The sequence below is a fragment of the Peromyscus californicus genome, unplaced genomic scaffold, assembly GCF_007827085.1.
Source record: "Peromyscus californicus insignis strain IS unplaced genomic scaffold, ASM782708v3 Scaffold_16__1_contigs__length_79575227, whole genome shotgun sequence".
NCBI lineage: Eukaryota > Metazoa > Chordata > Mammalia > Rodentia > Cricetidae > Peromyscus > Peromyscus californicus.
The window spans coordinates 28,090,308-28,109,268 of NW_026294458.1; the positions used below are offsets into that span (position 1 = coordinate 28,090,308).

The 18,961-nt window shown below is 41.1% G+C and overlaps 2 protein-coding genes and 1 long non-coding RNA gene across 5 annotated transcripts in view; 2 read left to right on the top strand and 1 right to left on the bottom strand.

The window, feature by feature from the left end:
• Positions 1–4,392, top strand: part of Naa50 (N-alpha-acetyltransferase 50, NatE catalytic subunit) — an 18,128-nt gene extending 13,736 nt beyond the window's left edge. For both annotated transcript variants that reach the window (XM_052740759.1, XM_052740758.1), the window contains exon 5: positions 1,423–4,392. In XM_052740759.1, coding sequence (XP_052596719.1) covers positions 1,423–1,600 — 178 coding nt within the window. In that variant the 3' untranslated portion in view covers positions 1,601–4,392. The remainder of the gene's footprint in view (positions 1–1,422) is intronic.
• Positions 3,927–18,183, bottom strand: LOC128112054 (uncharacterized). Of its 2 annotated transcripts, none has more exons than XR_008218829.1 (2): positions 16,371–18,183; positions 3,927–15,354 (listed from the first exon to the last, which is right to left on the bottom strand). It is a non-coding gene; the product is annotated as an uncharacterized LOC128112054 (long non-coding RNA). The 2 variants fall into 2 exon arrangements; XR_008218830.1 differs by lacking the exon at positions 16,371–18,183 and adding an exon at positions 15,456–15,742.
• Positions 15,802–18,961, top strand: part of Usf3 (upstream transcription factor family member 3) — a 70,487-nt gene continuing 67,327 nt past the window's right edge. The window contains exon 1 of the mRNA XM_052740755.1: positions 15,802–16,058. The gene's annotated coding sequence lies outside the window, so the exon portion shown is untranslated. The remainder of the gene's footprint in view (positions 16,059–18,961) is intronic.

Here is an 18,961-nt window from a genome sequence, read left to right on the forward strand (position 1 = left end):
ACTCATTGTATATTTGATTGAAAACACCATGAATGTATGCTTGTTCCTTGATGACACTAATGGTATAAAAGGGAGGTAAGAGAGAGTTCATCTGATAAGAGCTTTTGTTGGCTGTTCTTCCAGAGAAGAACACCAGTTCCATTACCAGTACCTACCCACATAGTGTCTCAAAACCATTTTTAACTCTAGTTCCAGAAAATGGTGCCCCCTCCTCTGATGCATATGTGGTACACAGGCATATTTGCAGACATAAATGTCCATACCCATAAAATAAATTTAGAAAAAAATGAAGTGCATTCATTTAAGATGTCATAAGTCCATATAAACGAGCATACTATTTACAGATGACCTATTCCTATCCTCCCATGTTCTTTAAACTGACCCAATTTACTTAGGATGCCTAGAAGAAGGAAAATGCTACAGAAGTTTTTATTATGTTGTATTGTTTAGGGAATGATGAAGAATGGTGTGTATGTACCTTTCAGGATAACTTTATTTTTAATTTGGGGTTGGTGAATTGTGGGTGCAAAATTGTGGTAGTATAGGTAAACTATTTGGTTTTAATTATATATAAGGAACCTAAGGTGAAACCAAGATTACAATCCAAGTACTCAGAATTTTGAGACCATTAATACTATTAATAGTTGATATATTTTATTTAAGGTTATCAGCAACATGATCATTTTTAACGGAGCTTAATAAAGTTAGAAGTAACCTAGTTGAGATTATACTTGAGTCTCAGAAGGCCACAACTTGATGTGTTGGCTCATGTCATTAATTCTAGCACTTGCACCCAAGATGCAGAGGCAGGTAGATTTCTGGGAGTTCAAGGCAGACAACCAACATAAAGAGCTAAGACAAAAATCATAACAATGGATTGTTTTCACATTATGTGGTGTTGTTCTGAAGAGTAATGAAAGAAGCTCAAGAAGATATATTTAGGCAATTGAGACTATAGTGTAATTTTGTTGTTAATTGTTTTGTTTTTAGTGTGTATATTTTCGAGGGAGGGGCATGTGCACGATTACAGGTATCCAAGGTGGCTAGAGCCATCAGCAGTCTCTGGAGCTTAAGTTACAGGTGGTTGTGAGCTACCTGATGGCAGTGCTGGGAATGAAACACTGGGCCTCTGGAAGACTGAGCCTCATGATAGTTTAACCTCTGTTAAGAATAAGAATAAACACTGACCTTCCTAATCTCGGCCATCTGCCGTGCAAGTGGAGGAATTAGGTTAAAAGTGTAAAATTGTCAGTTTTACTGATACGAATTGACTAATCTTTATTGAATATTGGTCATTGTAAAAAAAATGTACAAAATGTCTGTAATATTCCACCTCTGACCAATTTGAAGCTATCTGGTTAAGGCTTGAAAGTTGATGAAACTGTCTTATATATGTATCTGTATATATACCCTGTATCTCAGGCATGTCCAGATCAGCAATGAGTCTGCGATTGACTTCTACAGGAAGTTTGGCTTTGAGATTATTGAGACAAAGAAGAACTACTATAAGAGGATAGAGCCTGCAGATGCTCATGTGCTTCAGAAAAACCTCAAAGTCCCATCTGGTCAGAATGCAGAGACACAAAAGACAGACAACTGAACAAATTACAAATGAACTTTCTTGCACTTGCTTGTCGCCAAATAAAGAAAGACCCATTGATTCCTCTCCCCCTTTTCTTCAGCTTTCCTCCCTTGTTATTCCTCCTTTCTTTCCTCTTCAAGTTTTTAATACTTTCAAGGACTCTTAAAAATGATCATGTTTGGATTGTTTTAGTTCTCTTATTTTTGTGAGGTGGTTGGGTTGAAGGAAGGAGAAGATAGATCTGTATAGTTTCACAGTTAAGTTGTTCCCCAAAATTGGATGTCAGATGATTTCAATTTTTTAGCTAATTTTTTTTAAACATCCTGCTTTCACATTGAAGGGCAGAGCCTACAATATTGTTTATTTCAACAGACAAAAAAAAGCAGCAGCAATATCTTGTTCTCTAATTCATAGACAAGCTTAGTGTATTTGTGGTACTTTGAGTTTTAAAGACTATCTGTGGGATGCTAATCCCTGACATGGCCTTCACTCTACCTTTAGTCCTTTGAGCACTCTCAGGAGCTGGACCATTGTTATCCTTGTGAGAAAATACTAAGCTTATTTGGGTTTTTAAAGCAGTTTTTCTCTCTTTTTGCTGATTGGTGGGGCAGTTTGTGTAGGTAGTATTAGACTTTGGTCAAAGTATTTCAGTTAAACTGCTATTTTGATGAGTGGGTTGCTTGTTAGCAGGTGTTTTTTGTTTTGTTTATTTTTTCCCTTCCTTCCTGCTGTTAATCTTGTTTCTAGAGGCATTAACTTGTAGAGTGCAGGCTGGTGAAATTAACTGTAATATCCCAGCTAGAGATATGGCCTTTAACTGACCTAAAGAAGATTGTTATAATTGATTTTTCTTCTCTTGTTTTTCAGTAAGCCCAATAATAGTGTAACCTTATAAATGGAGTTATAAGCCAATACCCCTAAATAAACCTGAAGCAAGTGTTTTTTCTTGGACATAAAAAATATCATAAGCTTAGACGGACTTGTAACACATTAAGTGTATTTAATGTCAACTAATACAGATTGTTAAAAGTGTGGCCATTGAGCGTTTGATAATATATGAAAGAATTTCTAGACAGTATTTTTGAAAATAACATTGTTTGCTATTGCTTATCTGTTGGAGAACATCCCAGATTTGTTTACACTCTGTGCCTACAATGTTGAGTTTAAAGATTTGGAATAAGAGGAATCATTAGACAAATTCCTTCTGTTCTTGGAACAATAGAAGAATAAAGTGTTACACACATATCACTGTGACCTCCAATTGACAGGTTTGGTTAAGGCCAGATCATTTTCAGGCACATTAGGAGTGGCTCTGATGGGCTGAGAACTGTAATGTGGAGACATGTGAGATACTCATACTTCCTCACATTGCCTCATCTCAGAATACATGGCATTTCTTAGATGGTCAGTGGCTCAAGATATGTTCTCATTAGACTTTAAAACAGTACAGAGTGTATGTTTTCTTTCATTTGACTTTAAAAGGAAGTTTAATATATCCTCTTAAGAAAATTGTGGTATGAAAGGCTTATTTCCAAATAGATTAAATGAAAAAAAAATTATCTCGCAAGATGCTTATGCACACTTTATAACTCTTTTTTTTAAGTTTTGAGAATGTGAAAGTACATAAAGTAGACTTCAGTAGTCTTGAGTGCCAAGAAAAATACAGACAAGGGGTGTGGTTGATGAATGAATGGATGGATGTCTAGGGTAGTGAAATTGTGGAAAGACCATGCTTGTTTCTTGGGTATCAGTTTCCTAGACAGTCCAAATCTAAGCTCAGAAGAAAAGTTTAGTGTTAAGCACCTTTACTTTCATGGATAAGCTTCAGCTTGCTCTTGCCAAGAGAAGAGGGCATAAATGATAGAGAGCAAAGTTAGTTTGAAGAAGTCAGCCATTTTGTAAACTTCCAGATAGCAAAATAGATTTTGATATATAAAAGAGTTTTCTGAGATGACACTGCCTCTATTTCTATATCCATTTCACTTGGACTATCTTGAGTAGTCCTATGAATGTATCCCTAAATGTGGTTATTGAAAACCCGAATAGCTGCCTCACAACAATTAAGTACATGTTATTTAAAGAGGAGGAACAAATAATAAAGTTTGAATTGAGTGTGTAGGCTCCCTATTATTATAGTTTCTTTTTCCAACTAGTCAGTGATTTAACCTAAATTTTAAATGTATGTAAAGGGTCAATTGTCCTGTATCAAAGTTGCATTAAATAATTCCATCCACTTACATAAGGGGAAGAGGTAGAAACTGGGACTAATCCATATGCCTGTGAGTCAGGAAATACTAAAGTAATGCCCCATATGGAGTTTTTGGTTTTGGTTTGTTTGTTTTGGTTTTTTTTTTTCTTTGTTTTTAATATATGATAAGTATAATCTTTGAGATAAAACAGTAAACTGTTAACTGGAAGATAACACACTATCTCCATTTTTCAGGACAGATTGTTTTTACTGTGCAGTAAATAGGTTAAAATTATTCTGTATGCTATTTGAATTTTGGTTCTAAAGTGAATCTGTAGAGAAATCTATGCAATATATAATTTGTCAAGATTAATTTTCATCTGGGGAAAGGAGTTCCTAAGTATCTCCAAAGCAGGTCACTCATTAATTGAAAGTCCTCCAAAAAGAGAACTATTGGGAAGCATGGTGTGTGGTGGTGGAAAAGAAAAACTCCCTCAGTTTTTGGAGGGAATATCTTTAAAGATACTTAAGTGGCTACGTTTACTTGGTGCAGTTAAGAATTAAACTTGTCAATTTTAACGTTGCTGTTACATCTGAAATAAACTTATGTGATGTTCTGGTAGTGATCTGTCTGTAAATGTCATGAAACTCATTGTAGTGCTGAGTTTTACAGTCTGCAACTATATGTCATCGTTGTGTGCTGTGACCCATACTGTTTTATTATATTTCTTTAAGACCTAATTTAAAACCCATGAAAATAGTCCAGATATAATCAAGGCATGCTAATTCAGACTTTGATAAAAACATTGGCCAACAGTTGGGCAGCGGGCAACATAGCCAGACCAGCTCCACCCAGCAAAGCCTCAGATCAACAGGTCTGCCTACAACAGCTACAGCTGTTGGGTGGGGGGTAGCAACTGAGGCCCTGACCCCCTTCTCCCAGTCCCATCTTCTGAGAGTGTACCTCAGCCTGGAAACTATGGAAACAGCATCAGAAAGAAAAGAATATGGGGAAGTTCCACTGCTCTAAACCTCACCTTCATGTCTCTCCCTTTCCTATACCCTCCCATCCTATTGTATGTATTATAGGACTTGTATTTTTGTCCTCTCCCCCTTTCCTTGTCCTCCTTTGCATTCAAAATTAGGAAAGTTTGCTGTGGGCCCTGCCTTTCCTTCACTTCTTCCTGTTCACCCTGGGGTATGGATGAACAGGAAGAAGTGTATCAGCACTAAGTCTCCTTTACTATTAGAAAAAGTAAACAACACACACACACACACTCACAAAAGTGGTATTATAAATATGAACAGCATTGTCATTGAATAAAAACCACTGACCAATATATCTACCTACTCTCAGTGAGAGAAAAATAAGATCCACAGAGGTGTCTATTACTGTATTTTGAATGTAATTATTTAAAATAGCACTTTAGACTTTGTTCTAATTAATATGGACTGTAAATATGCATATTCTCATCTATTTCCTCCCACAACCCCCTTTTTGTAGTGAGGGTTTTAGTAGTTGAGTGAGTCTAGGAATTATTTCAATCCAAGAAGTATGCACTTGAAAAATTTGTCTTAACAGGATTAGCAAGTGTTAAATATTTCTAATCAAGATGTCTGAATTAGCACTTTGCTTATTCCACAGGAAACAATGGATGATCTTTGTGTGTCGTAGTTACCATATCACTTCAAAATTTAGCAGTTTCGAACAACAGATTTGTTGGCTCCCATAATTTCCCAATCAAGCAATGTGTGACTTCTCCGGTTTGTTCTGATACAAGATTTTATTACCATCCAGTATCATCCAGGACTGCATTTTCTTGAAGGCTTGATAAAGGCTAGAGGAGCTACTTCATCTCACATGGCTGTTAGGCCTCAGTTTCTCACTATGTGAATATATCCATTGGACTGCCTAAACTCATAATCCTAAATCTGATCTAGGAATCATCTGGAACATAATATGAAACACTTGCTACTTAACAAAGTCTAGTTAAAAATTATAGTCTATGTTATATTGTGATGAAAACTTTAACACTTAGGAAGTACTGGATAATTTTTGGAATTTTCTATACATTGAACTAGGAACTTATTTACTATCCTCAACAATTCAAGGCATATGGGTTAAGTATGAATTAAAACATATTAAATAGCTATAACTTTAACAAGAAACTGATTGAAAGAATTTGTTTCTGTCAGCCAAACTTCTAGAGTATTTAGCTTTTCTGAGAAACCATATTGGCAGTATCAGGAATTGTTCCTAAAGATTTGAGCAGTCTTGACTATTGCTTTTCATTAGCAATCTTCCATACTAAAGAAAACTGTCAGGTTCTCACTTAAATTATTTCTGAGTTTATTAAACACCTTATTTTTTAAGCTCTGCAAATACAGTAATGATCAATTGAGGCTTATGAAGGCTGTGGCCTCTTAAGGTAAGTTTTAAAAAAAAGAAAAAGTGGGTCTCTGTGTAGCCATGGTCAGCCTGGAACTCTTTGTAGACCAGATTGGCCTTTAAAGAGATCCACCCACTTCTGCCTCCAGAGTGCTGAGATTGTGTGTGTGTGTGCTCACGTGTGCATTAAGCGTACCCGTAACTGCTGAGCTATCTCTCTAGGTCCATAAAGTTCTATTGTAAGTAGAATATCTAAGTAAAGGACCCTTGGGGGAGACAGCTAGTTATGAAACAAGGTTTCACCTTGAACTTGGTATGCAGGAGGCGCAATTTGGATTCCTCCTCCTACCTCCTAAATTTGGTATCACAGGTGTATACCATCACTTTGGCTGGCTGAAGGTTTCCTGTACAAAAGTGAACAAACAAGTTCTCTCATCAATCTCGAGTTTGCTTTAATGTTATAAAGCAATATGGAGAGAAAATATTCTTTACACTGCCTTTTTAAACATTAAAAACAAACTTTCATAAGGCTTATGAGCCTGGTGAGTCAAAACACCAAAAAAAGTTCAGGATTTATGCATCAGAAGCTCTGTATTGTGGTTATGATTGTATCAAACCTAATATGTTTCTCTAGATTGGTGTAGCTTTATTCCATTCTGATCTTTAGTCAAGCTACAATTTAAAATTAGCAGACTAGTGTGGTGTTCCCCAAAATATTGTGTACTCTAATAAATTTATCTGGGGTCAGAGAACAGAACAGCCACTAGATAAGGTGGCGCACATGCCTTTAATCCTTTCACTTGGGAGGCAGAGATCCATGCGGATGTCTGAGTTTAAATCCACACTGGAAACAGCCAGGCATGGTGACTCAAGCCTTTAATCCCAGGAAGTGAGAGCAGAAAGCAGAAAGGTATATAAGGCGTGAAAACTAGGAACTAAGCAGGTTAAGCTTTTAGGCTTTAGCAGCAGTTCAGCTGAGATCCATTTTGGATGAGGACTCAGGCTTCCAGTGTGAGGAAACAGGATCAGCTGAGGAATTGGCAAGGTGAGGAAGCTGTGGCTTGTTCTGTTTCTCTGATCTTCCAGTGTTCACCCCAGTACCCAGCCCAGATTTGTCTTTATTAAAAAGACCTTCTAATGATTCCTTTTACAGACTAGTTCAAATCTGGGTTGTTGTTGTTTAGTAGAGACTAGACTAATTGTGATTGACTTCCAGCATTTTACCATTTGATCAGGAGAGGAGGCCGAAGCAATAAGAGAAATTGAATTACAATACCAGCTCTAGCTCTTGCTTTCATGTTTTTAATTTTTTAAAGTGTGTGTGTGTGTGTGTGTGTGTGGTATGTGTACCTCATGCATGCATGTGCTCAGAAGAGGGTGTCAAAACCTGAAACTGGAGTTACAGATAGTTGTGAGTCACTATTTGGATACTGGGAACCAAACACAGGTTCTCTGTAATAAGAGTGGTAAGTGCTTTTAACTGCTGAGCTGTCTTTTCAGCATGTCTTCATTATTTGGTTGATGACAGTTGACCCCAAGAATAACTATGTCAAGACTTCTATTAAGCATTTACTTATTCAAGTCTTATTTACTCTTACACTTAAACACTGGTAAGTCCTACAAGTGTAACTTCCGTAACTACTAACTGCCTAGTAGCCAACCCACTTTCTGTAGTGTCTGTAAGTATCAGGTACACGTTTTATAATGTGTAGCCTGGGCCACATTTAGAGCATGATTACTGAATTACCACTTCTTATTGGTGGTTTTGTAATTTAACAGGGTAGTGCACTGACTTAGATCATGAAATTTGGTCATGGGGGTACTCAGAAGGGATCTGGCAGTGACTGAAATTGTGAAAAGAGGGTGTGGCCCTGGCCTAGGAACACCTAGCACTAGTAATAAGCATTACTCCTTTTTCCTTTGTAGTACCTGGGGTTGAACTGAGTGCCTTTCAATGTTAGGATAAAGGCTGGTCTGTAAACAGCACCCCCAGGCTACCCTCACATTTGCTAATCTGCCTCCACCTATTCAATACCACCTCAACAGACTGATTACAGGTGGTTGTAAAAAGTGTTCAGTGGGTACTAGGAACTGGACCTGAGTCCTCTCCAAGAATAGCAAATGCTCTTAACTGCTGAGCCATCTCTCCCCATCTTCTGGCTCTTTTTTTCCCCTGAGAAAATTTTACATGATCCCAGATAACACATTTTTCAAGTTTCTACATACCTGGAACTTACGTGAAGTCTATGTAACATATTTCTTAATAAATCACAAAACATTTGAAATATATTGGAAAGATAAGCTGTAGGATACAGTTAGAGATACTACTTAAAAGTATAATATGCGGTGGTGAATGTATATACAAAAAAACTTGAATCCAGTTTGTAAGTCTATATCTTGAGAAATGGAGTGTTAAACCTAAAGGAAGTTAAATGAAATTATAGCAGACATCTGTTAATATGGAAGTAAAGCCATATCAAGGAAAATTTTAGGACCCCCAAAAAGTGACCAGTGGTGCAAATGAAATAAGGCTCATTTGGGTTGTGGCTTATTTGTAGATTTTGTGAAGTCAATGAAGTCCTGTCACAAGATGGCTCAGTAGGTAATGGTGCTTGCTGTTGTAAGGCCTTCTGACCTGAGTTCAATCCCTGAGCCCACATAGTACCTTCTGACCTCCACATATGAGCACACATGAGTGAATGTTTAAAAAAAAAAGAAACCAGTTTTTCATACTCTACATTATGAAGTTTAGAAATATTGCCCAACCCATTTTATGAGTAGAGCATTATAATAAGAGTAAGGTCAAGAAAATTTTAGATTGTTACCTCATGAATAAAAAGGAAATCCTTTAAATGAGCAAGTTAGTCAGCAATATGTGGAAAAGGATGTGTGATGATGTAGAATTTGTCCCAGGAATTGAAAATCAATTTGTGTAATTCATATTCTGTCTTAATAGATGAAGGATGAAGGTCTCCTGCCTGGAGCACACCTTGAAGCATGAATCTAATTAGTCTTATCAAAAACCAGGAGTCAAATACCAGGGTAATAACCTGAAAGAGCAGAGGGCAGCCACCAGTGATTTCTTACCTCTCCAGATCTTCCAACAGAAGGGGCCTAGATGTCTGCCCACCAAGTCCAGAGTGCTGGGATTAAAGGCGTGAGCCATGGTCTCTGTGGTTAACTAGTGTCTAGCTTTGCCCCCTGATCTCCAGGCAAACTTTATTTCGCAGAACCCAAAATCTCACACAACAAAACCTAGCCTCTAGTCTTCGTCTGTTTCCAATTTTCAGCTTTCATTGGCAAACAGTTCACATTTCCTGGCATCTCCAACATCCCTGAGTCTTAGACTTCACTTTCCTGGCTTCATGCAGTGGCCTTTCAGGACCTTGCAGATTGGAATCTGACCCTGCCACACGTTGCTTATCTGGCCTTCTAGAACTGCCATAGTCCTCTGACAAATCTTTCTTTTCTTCTAAATTCCCCCCACTTAGATGCTTCTGCCAAGTTCTGGCAGCTCAAGATACGGATGGTCTTGTCTCACAGTATTGGCCTTTGTGCTGACCCTGAGAAAACTGTAGGCAGTGGGTTTTGAGCAGGAACTCCAGTGACTTTCTCAGAGTTTTTTCTTGAGATGAATTTGCACTTTTGTAATGGATCCTTTGCTGGATGAGTTGCACACAGCCTTTTCTTGTTGCCCCAGTGAAGGGTCTGAGGTTTTCTCTTAATGGCACTAATCTTTTAACAATTACAGACTTTGCCTTATTTTCCACTTTCAACTTGATATTAAGTTTTTATACCTTTCTGTTCCCTCACCATACATTTCAGCAAGAGCAGTGAGCAATACCTGTACCACAGAATGAATTCTCTTCCATCTTAAAATTTCCTCCTTCAACAAATAGCCTGTTGCTTTGAATTGTGCTTCATGAAGTTCTCTGGATATGAGAATGTAAGCAGACTTTCTATATCATGAATAATCTAAAGTAATCTGGAGAGAGTCCTCGTTCCTCCTCTGAAATCTTGAGTTTGGTGTCCATGGTCATCTGAAGTCCCAGTTAAGCTCTACTTACTGCAGTCTAGAGTGCTAGCCCTTAGCTCCAAAATTCCCAATCCTCCAACACAACAAAAATCCTAAGTACCATGTGGTTGTATTTTTTACAATATCCCTACTCCATTGCCAGTTTTCTGTATTAAGTTACTCCTGACAGACAACTTAAGGGTTTTTTGTTTTTCCTTGAAATTTGAAGGGCTACAGGCTACAGTCTGTCATGGTGGGGAGGGCATAGCAGCTGGAGTGTGAGGCATCTGATCACAATGCCTCTATAGTCAGGATGAAGGGGGTGAATTCTAATGCTCAACCTGCTTTCTCTCATTTCTGCCCACTGGGGACCCTGCCCCATAGGTAGTATCACATTCAGGGTAAGTCTTCTCTCTTTGGCTAAAATTTTCAGCAACTCCCTCATAGGTACATCCAGAGTGTGCCATTGACAATGAAAGTTAACTATCGTGACAAAAAATTTGAATGATATGGGAATTAAAGAGACAACCTGGAAAAGCTATAAAAGCCTTATTGGTGAGATCTTTTTTATATTTAAGATTGGGAAAAGGTAAAGAAAGCTGCTCTTAGCACTTATATACTGTTCTATACTGTCATAGCCTGATGATTAAAAGCTTTAAGCATGCAGTTTGGAAAGGAGTAAAAAACAATTTTTATTTGCAAGTGATATGATTAAACAAAATGCTGCTGGTGGGTTTTGGAGAACTTTACTAATTGAGTTCACATAAAGTTGAACTGGTGTCAGTGTCAACATCAACCAACCATTGCTACAGAACTGAGTATATAAACATATCTGCACTTGCATGATCACTTGGCTTTGTCAAGGCCCAGGAAAGAATAGTCCTTTCAACAACCATGTAGGAAAATTATATTTATCAATACTCACATCTTCACAGTACACAAAAAATAATTTTAAAAGCATGGTAGCTCAGTCTGCTATTCCTAGCTGAGCAGCAGCAACCTGGATAACAGTGAAAACAAGTTATCAAAGGAATAAAAGACAGTTGTAGTGGTTATGGCAGAACTCCAGGAGTACATAGACCCTGTCTCAAGAACAAGAGTCTGGGAGAGATGGCTCTGGTTAAGAGCACTGGCTGCTCTTCCAAAGGACCCAGGTTCAATTCCCAGCACCCACATGGCAGCTCACAACTGTCTGTAACTCCAGTTCAGGGGTTCTGACAACTGCGCACAATGCAATAAAGTTAAAGTTTTTTTAGTAAATTGTTACAATGTCCCTTGGACCTAAGGAAAACACTAAAAATATCTAGACGATGAAACTCTTTGTGACCTTGTATTAATTAGTAAAAGATCTGTTTATTCAAGTCAGGGTTTCTCTCCCAGCCCTAGCTGTCCTGGAACTCACTTTGTAGACCAGCCTGGCCTCTGCTGGGATTAAAGGACTTTTTTGATATGGTACCACAGGTATGATCCAGAAGTAATCTAGCTGTAAAATGGACTTAAGTAATAGTATTTTCTGCCCTTGAATTCAGATTCACCTATCTTCTTCCCAAGTGCTGGGATTAAAAGTACCAATGCAGTGCCTGGCTGTGCTTTTAATTTAGAAACAAAACCCAACAGGCAGTGGTGGAGCACACCTTTAATCTCAGCATTTGGGAGGCAGAGTCAGGTGGATCTCTGAGTTTGAGACCACCCTGGTCTACAGAGTGAGTTCCAGGACAGCTGGGGCTACACTGAGAAACCCTGTCTCGAACAAAACAACAAACGACAAAACCATATGAATCTCTTGTTTTATGATATAAAAATGGCATTCAACCCATGAGGTAACAAACTTTGAGACTTTGAGGAAAGACTAAAGACAGGGTGGTGGATTTGCTTTCAGTTAGAAATTCACACGCATAGGGGTGTGTGTGTGTGTGTGTGTCCGTCCAACATAAGACTTAAACCTGGCCAAACAGGTATTTCATGAGCAAATTCAGAGAGAGCTTGAAGGGCTTCTGGAACAGTAAAGCTTTATATTGACATTCTAAGAATGGATTTCTAAATGAAAAGACTTCTGTTTCAGTCTGTTTCTGCATCAAGGACTAACAGGCTAAGATTCAGATCTCAGCTCTTGATTTCTGGAGAATAGACACAGCAATGGCATAATTAGACTGATAGATTCATAATAAATCAAGAAAAGATGGACTACGATGACCTAGGGAAACGCCTACTGAGTTGGCATCTCTATTGTGACTTGCTGTTTTAGCATGGCCACCTAGTTGTGTGATGCTGAGGCAATGGTTGCTTTCTTGGACCCTGACTTTCTTCATAAGTGTGATGATGACAAGAGCTGTATTGCAGGGTGGTTATGTGGATGAAAGAGGTTAGTAAACATAAGCCATTCTTATAAATGCAAAACAAGCTGCACAATCGTTGAAAACATTAGTACAACATATAAAGAACTTTTATAAGTCAGTGAGATGCTTCCAGAGATTATAGTGTCTGAAAAGAAACCCACTGTAATAAAACAATATGATTTGGGAATATATATGCTCAGCACCACTAGTTGTTTGAAAAAGTAGTGCACATCTGTAATACTTGTAAATCCAGCACCAGGGAGGCTAAGGTTGGAAGCTGACCAGTTTAATGATGTCCTGAACTATCTAGTGAGACTGTCTCAAAAACTAAGAAATAGCTCGGTGTCAGTGATGGTGTGGACTATCTGGACCCTTCATATACTGCTGTTGGGAATGCAAAATAAAAATTACAACCTCTGGAAAAGCTGGGATATTTCTTCTAGAAACATGGAAATAAACACTTGTACTACTCCTATTCAGAAAGCAAAAGTTGGCCCTCTAAATCAAGACAAAGTCTAACTCTCAAAGTTACAAAAGCAAGTTTGATGAGTGTGTGATTGCAGGCAAAAGCCATGCAGTTTGAACTTTGTGGGGCGTTTAACCACCAACCCCACAGCTCTCCAGAGTTTTCTTGAGTGTGAGCAGCAGGAAATATTAGATAGAAGGATTTATTGTGGAGAATCTTGCAGAGATAAACAGAAAATAAAGGATAGCCTCCAGAGGGCCTGGATGGAACCTTTTCCAAAGGGCCCTGACTGTCTCTGCCCCAGGGTATTTATAGAGATGCCAAGGGGGTGGAGCAAAAGACCTCCCTCCCAGCACAGCCAAGTGCAGACCATCTCAGACACCTGCACTCGGGCCCGTGGTCCTAATCATCCTCTCAATGCAGACCTGCTGGATAAAGCCACCAGGAACCTGAAAACGGGCTCCCACAGAACTTGGCCAAGCAATTCTGTGTAGCAACTGGACTATGATCACGCATGCATGGCCGCAGGTCAAGACTCAGTAGTCCTGGTAACAGAGGATGTGGGCAGGTGGAAAAGAGGGGTGCACTGGAAAGAGATACATTTGTTTCAATGATTGCAGGTCAGAGCAAGGAGGGAGTAGGTGGAGCTGAGCCTTCTGAGCAGCTGAGCTTTTGACCAGAGCTGCTGCTGAAGCCCATTTCATGAAATGAATCTGAGGATGCAAACAAGTGATTATATACCATGCAAATCTTTCTGTACCACTCAAATAAGTGGGTGAAAGAGTCAGCCTGAAGGACTTGACCTGTAGACACACCAGTTTCAATAACACATACTGTATGTTATTACCAATCTAGACACTAAGCACATACCAGCTACCCTTGCGTGGTATCATCTCAATCTCTCATGCTAAATAATGTTGAATAAAGCTAATCAAAAAAAGACCTCTAGTTGAGATTTGGACTTTACTTTTTTACATTTTATTTATATGTGTATATATGTGTTTGTGCACACATGCATGCATAGTCCATGTTTGGAGGTTAGAGAACAACTTGAAGTCTGTTCTCTCTTCCACCATGTAGGTTCTGGAGCTCAAACTCAGGCCATCAGGCCTGTTGACAGGTGGCGTCTTGACGGAGCCACCTCGCCATCTCACCAGTTTAGGATGGACTTCAATTAGGAAATGAAGATTAAAATTAAAAGTTAATATTCTGACCTTCAACAATCAGAAATAATTTACTTTCTATTTTAAAGTCATGTCTGAATGGTATTAATAGTTCAAACTCTCAAATTCTGTTTTCTGAATCATCAAAACTTTCTTTTGCATCTGAATGTAGTGGTGTACCCTTTTAATTCCAGCAGTCATATTCAAGATGCAGAGGCAACTGGATCTCTATGAGTTCAAAGACAGCCAAGTCTACACAGTGGGATCCTGTCTCAACAAAACCCAACATGTTTTATTTTAACTTAGAATTAAATGTATTATAGTTCAGGAAGTTATATGTACCCTGGATTTGATATTTGTTACCCATAAAACCTTACATTTTTACTCAGATGGAAATCGTGCAGCTGGACATATATTAGCATTATAGTTTCATGGATGAGTTATTAGTATTACTATTACGACTCTGAGTCATAAGATCTCTGCTGCTTGGACTTACTTGGGAATGACAAATCCATTCAAAGGCTAATTAAAATTCACTGCTCTGGCCCAGATGGGACAAGGAAGTGAAAAAAAATTTCAGATTGCTTATTAACACCAGTTTTGAAGCAACGTTAAAGATTCATTTCATCACAGATTTTCAAAATGCGTAGTAAAGACAAAACGGACTTATCTTTTTCTCAACGCAAGGTCTGCTTCCATTATATATTTGCTATAGATGTGACTAATCTGGTTGTGAAGAGCTCATAAATCTTTCACCACCACTAGGTGAAGGACCCGACACCTGTCTCTGGAAGACAGGCTTGTGAAATGAAACAAACCTAGAAAAAAGGTAATTGGGACTACAGTTCCAGAGCTCCAAAGGCACCTTAGAGGACTCTGCGGTCTCAGGTCCTAGATACAAGTGTCTAGTAACCTAAGTTTGGGATTCCAATCCCCATCCCCCAAAGTCACACATTCCCTCCCTTAGCTGGGGGCTCCGGAGCATTTCTGAAAATGGCCTTCATGCTTTCTGGCAAATAAAGGATGTCAGGAGTCAACAGTTTACGAATTCCAGCAGCCTTGGGTCTGCAAAGATCTTGCACTGGAAGAGACGTCCGGACAGAGCTGAATTCTTCTCCACCGTTTCCCGCCTTCTGATCCTCAGGCTAAAGGAACCTATCTCCGAAAGCCTCTGGTGCCCTCCTCCTCTTCACTTTTTCCACTTCTGAGCTTGCACTGAAATATGCCAGAAGCACAGTATAGAACAGGATGCAAGAAGTTTCTTAAAACATCGTTTCCAGCTTCTCAAAGCGTCCCCTTTAAGGAACCAGGCTTACCTCTTTCTCATACACCTACTGGCTTTCCTTTCTGCCCGTCATTCTACCTTTAAGAATATTTCCTGTTCTTTCAACCCAACTTGCACACCTCCGCCCCCCGGCCGTGTTCATTGGGCCGCCTGAGGCCTGTTCCCTCCTAGCTTTGCCCCTCCACCTCCTCCCGCCCCCTAGCCTAGCGCAGAGGCATCCCGGCTACTGATTGGCTACGGCGGCAGCCTCCCCAGCACCGGATTGGCAGGCCGGTCGGCCGGGGCGGGCTCGCCGCGCACCCAGGCTAGGCTGTGCGCGTGCGGAGCGGCGACCCGCGGGAGGGGCGGGAGGGGCGGGGGGAGGGGGGCTGGGAAAGTTGAGGCCGTGCTGCCGCCGGGTCTCCGGCCTCGAGGGCTCGGGCTCGCTGCGGCGGCGGCGGTGGCCGCGAGGAGAGGCGCCGGGGGCGGGGGGAGAGGAGGGCCCGGGCCCGCGCTCCCCCAGCCCCGCAGAAGCAGGCGGCGGCTGCGGACCCGGAGGCTCGCCTGGCCGGCCAGACACCGCTGCCTTCCGCTCCTGGGATCATGACCCAGGCGGGGGTCGCCGCCACCGCGGCCCGGAGCGCGTCGCCGGCGGGTGAGTGGCCGCGGGAGGGGGCGCTGACAGCCTGGGCCGCGGCTGCGGGGGCGGCTCCGGGGGGCGGCCCCGGGCTCAGCTCCACCCACCCCCTCCAAGCCGCGCGAGGTGAGGGCTAGCTCGACTCAGTGTCCCTCGTTCCCGGGGACCCCCGAGCGCCCACCTGTCCCCGGGCGAGCGCCCTCTCCACCCTGGCCTGCCCGCACCCTCGGTGCCAGGCCCGCGGGGGCTCGCCCTGCTCCGGTGCGCGCGGGCGGACAGAGGCCCCATGCTGTCCTGGGTGCATAAAGAACTGGGCAGCGAAGTCCTCACCGGGCGGCCTTTGCCTGCCTCCTTCACCTTTTGCCATCTCTTCCATCTCTTTCCTTGTCTTCTGACTTTCCTTCTGACCCACTCGTCAAACTCGTACTGCTGGCTTTTATAACTTTCACCCCTGTGTCGGAGAGTTAGGCTGGCGTTTTCTTTTTAGAAGCCCATCTTTTTGCTTCTGAACAGCACTGGTCCAAGCGAATGACTAGCTCGTCTGATTTCGTGTTTCCTGAACAAGCATGGGGTTTCTGGGCTCTTGCTGAGGTTGGGCATTTTGACTGTTGAGTTCTCTTCTCTCTGAGGGGGTCTTTTTGCTTTTATTGACCTCGTCTGCAGATAAGAGATCACATGAAACTAACTGCCAAAGCTTCACTAATGTTCGAATAACATTTTACCGCTAAGTAGAGCGAAGAAACATTCAGGACAGTTCTGGCTAACTTTATAGGTAGCAATGGACAGATTTCTTAAGCAAACTTCGTGGTGGGTGTACCCTGCAGCATCTTATCCCCATGGCCAGCCAGACTTGGTTTTTGCCATCTCAACAGTCACCTTAGTGACGTTTTCCTTTTCCCCAGGACTCTCGGTTTGCTGTGTAGATACTGTGTTTCCATTTGTTTGGGAAGTACACTGAAAGTATTTGTTGCAAAATAAGTCAGATACATTGTAATCATTCCACTTTGTGAAACCAAGAGTTATAGATGAAAGCTCTGTCAAGCATGTCACACCAAAGGCCCGCCAGCCACATGTGACCCAGAACAACCATGAATGTGGTCCAACACCAAATTGGAAACTTATTCAATACCTTAGTTTTTTTTTTTTCTTAATCTGATTGTGTGGCTCTCGAGGGTGCACCGTGTAAATGATAAGGTTGTGTCACAATATCAAAAGGTTGGGTACCTACTTAGATTCTCCGTGTATTTAAAAGTAGTTTTGTGAAGTTTGGGCATGGGTAAAACTTAGGACATTTCCTGATACAAAAGCATTTCCTTGCAGTATAGTAAAGGCCACTTAGAATAGTTATTTTGTAGCTTTGTCTATGGAACATCACACAAGTAAAAAAAAAAATCAGATTTTACAGTAAGCTGGGTGTGCAGGAAACACTCAGAAAACACTGTTTAACTCACGTTAGAAGAGAAGCTTCCACAGGTAGCAGGCACAGAACCACTGCCTTTAAACCCAGGTCTCAATGTTATCTCACATCGTTCCTTCCTGTGGTCAAGCTCTGTGGTTCCTAAACTGGACTGTTTGTTGTAATCACCCTGTTTCACTTCCCAGACATTACCTTTGATCTGGAGGGAGGTAGGCTGTGGGTATAGCTCTTAAAGCTCTCCAGGCGATTCTGCTCAGCAGCCAGGGCTGAAAATTACCTTAAGCTTGGTACAATGTCCAGACTGTTCCGCTTCTATTCCAGGGTTTTCCGTGGCAAGCGTTCAGTGTGTATTCAACTTTTGCCCTAAAGCCTTCCGTTTGAACCTTTGGACCCCCTCACTCCCACAGCTAATGCAATTTAGATCCCTGCTGTTGCTAACATGGGTGTTTCTCAAGATATGGATCCCTACTCCTTGTAATTCCCCTCCCTATCAACACTATATAGGGTAGGGTCTAAGTAATTATGTGGCAGGCCCCTTAAATATGTAATCTTTGGTATATACGTGGATACACCTTGAGCATATGTGTGTGTTGGTATAGGATCTCTTTTTGCTCCTAGGCCAACCTTGAATATGCAACAGCTCTTGTGCCTTTATCTCCCAAGTTACAGGTGTGTGCCCCCATGCTCGGCACCAACAGAAGTTTTAGTTTTTCATTACATTTATTGAGAAAGAGAGAGGGGAAGAGAGGGAGGGAAAAATCAGGGGAGAAGGGGCTTGCATTTGACACTGTGTGTGTGTGTGTGTGTGTATCAGTGTCAGAGGATAACCCGAGAGTCACTTCTCTTTTCTGCTGTGTGGGGTAGGGCTCAGGTTGTCAGGTTTGGCAGCAAGTACTCGCTAAACCATTTTATCAAGCCAACAACAAATTTTGTTTAGTTTATCGATACAGGGTTTCTCTTTATAGCTCCGGCTGTCCTGGAACTGGCTCTATAGACCAGGTTGGCCTTGAACTCAGAAATCTGCCTGCCTCTGCCTCCTCAGTGCTGGGACTAAAAGTGTTTGCCAACCTCTCTAACAACAAAAATTTAAAAATTTTAATTATACTTTTAAGAGGGTTTCTTAGGAGAGATTATCCTAATTTTTGTTTATTTATTTCAACATTGTTTGGTTTGGTTTGGTTTGGTTTGGTTGACTTGTTTTTTTTTTTCAAAGACAGGGTTTCACTGTGTAGCCCTGGCTGTGTGGAATTCTCTCTGTAGACCATGCTGGCTTCAAACTCACAGAGATCAGCCTGGCTCTGCCTTCCAAGTGCTGGGATGAAAAGTGTGTACCACCACCACTCAGCTATTTTAATGTTTTTAATGGAAACAGAATTTTATCACTTTCTCCTCTCCTTCTCCTCTCTTCAGCCCTTCCCAGCTTTCCTCCCTCAACCTCCTCCCATGTTCCCTCTACTCTCAAGTTGATAGATAGCCTCTCTTCCTTTGATTATTAGTGCTTGTC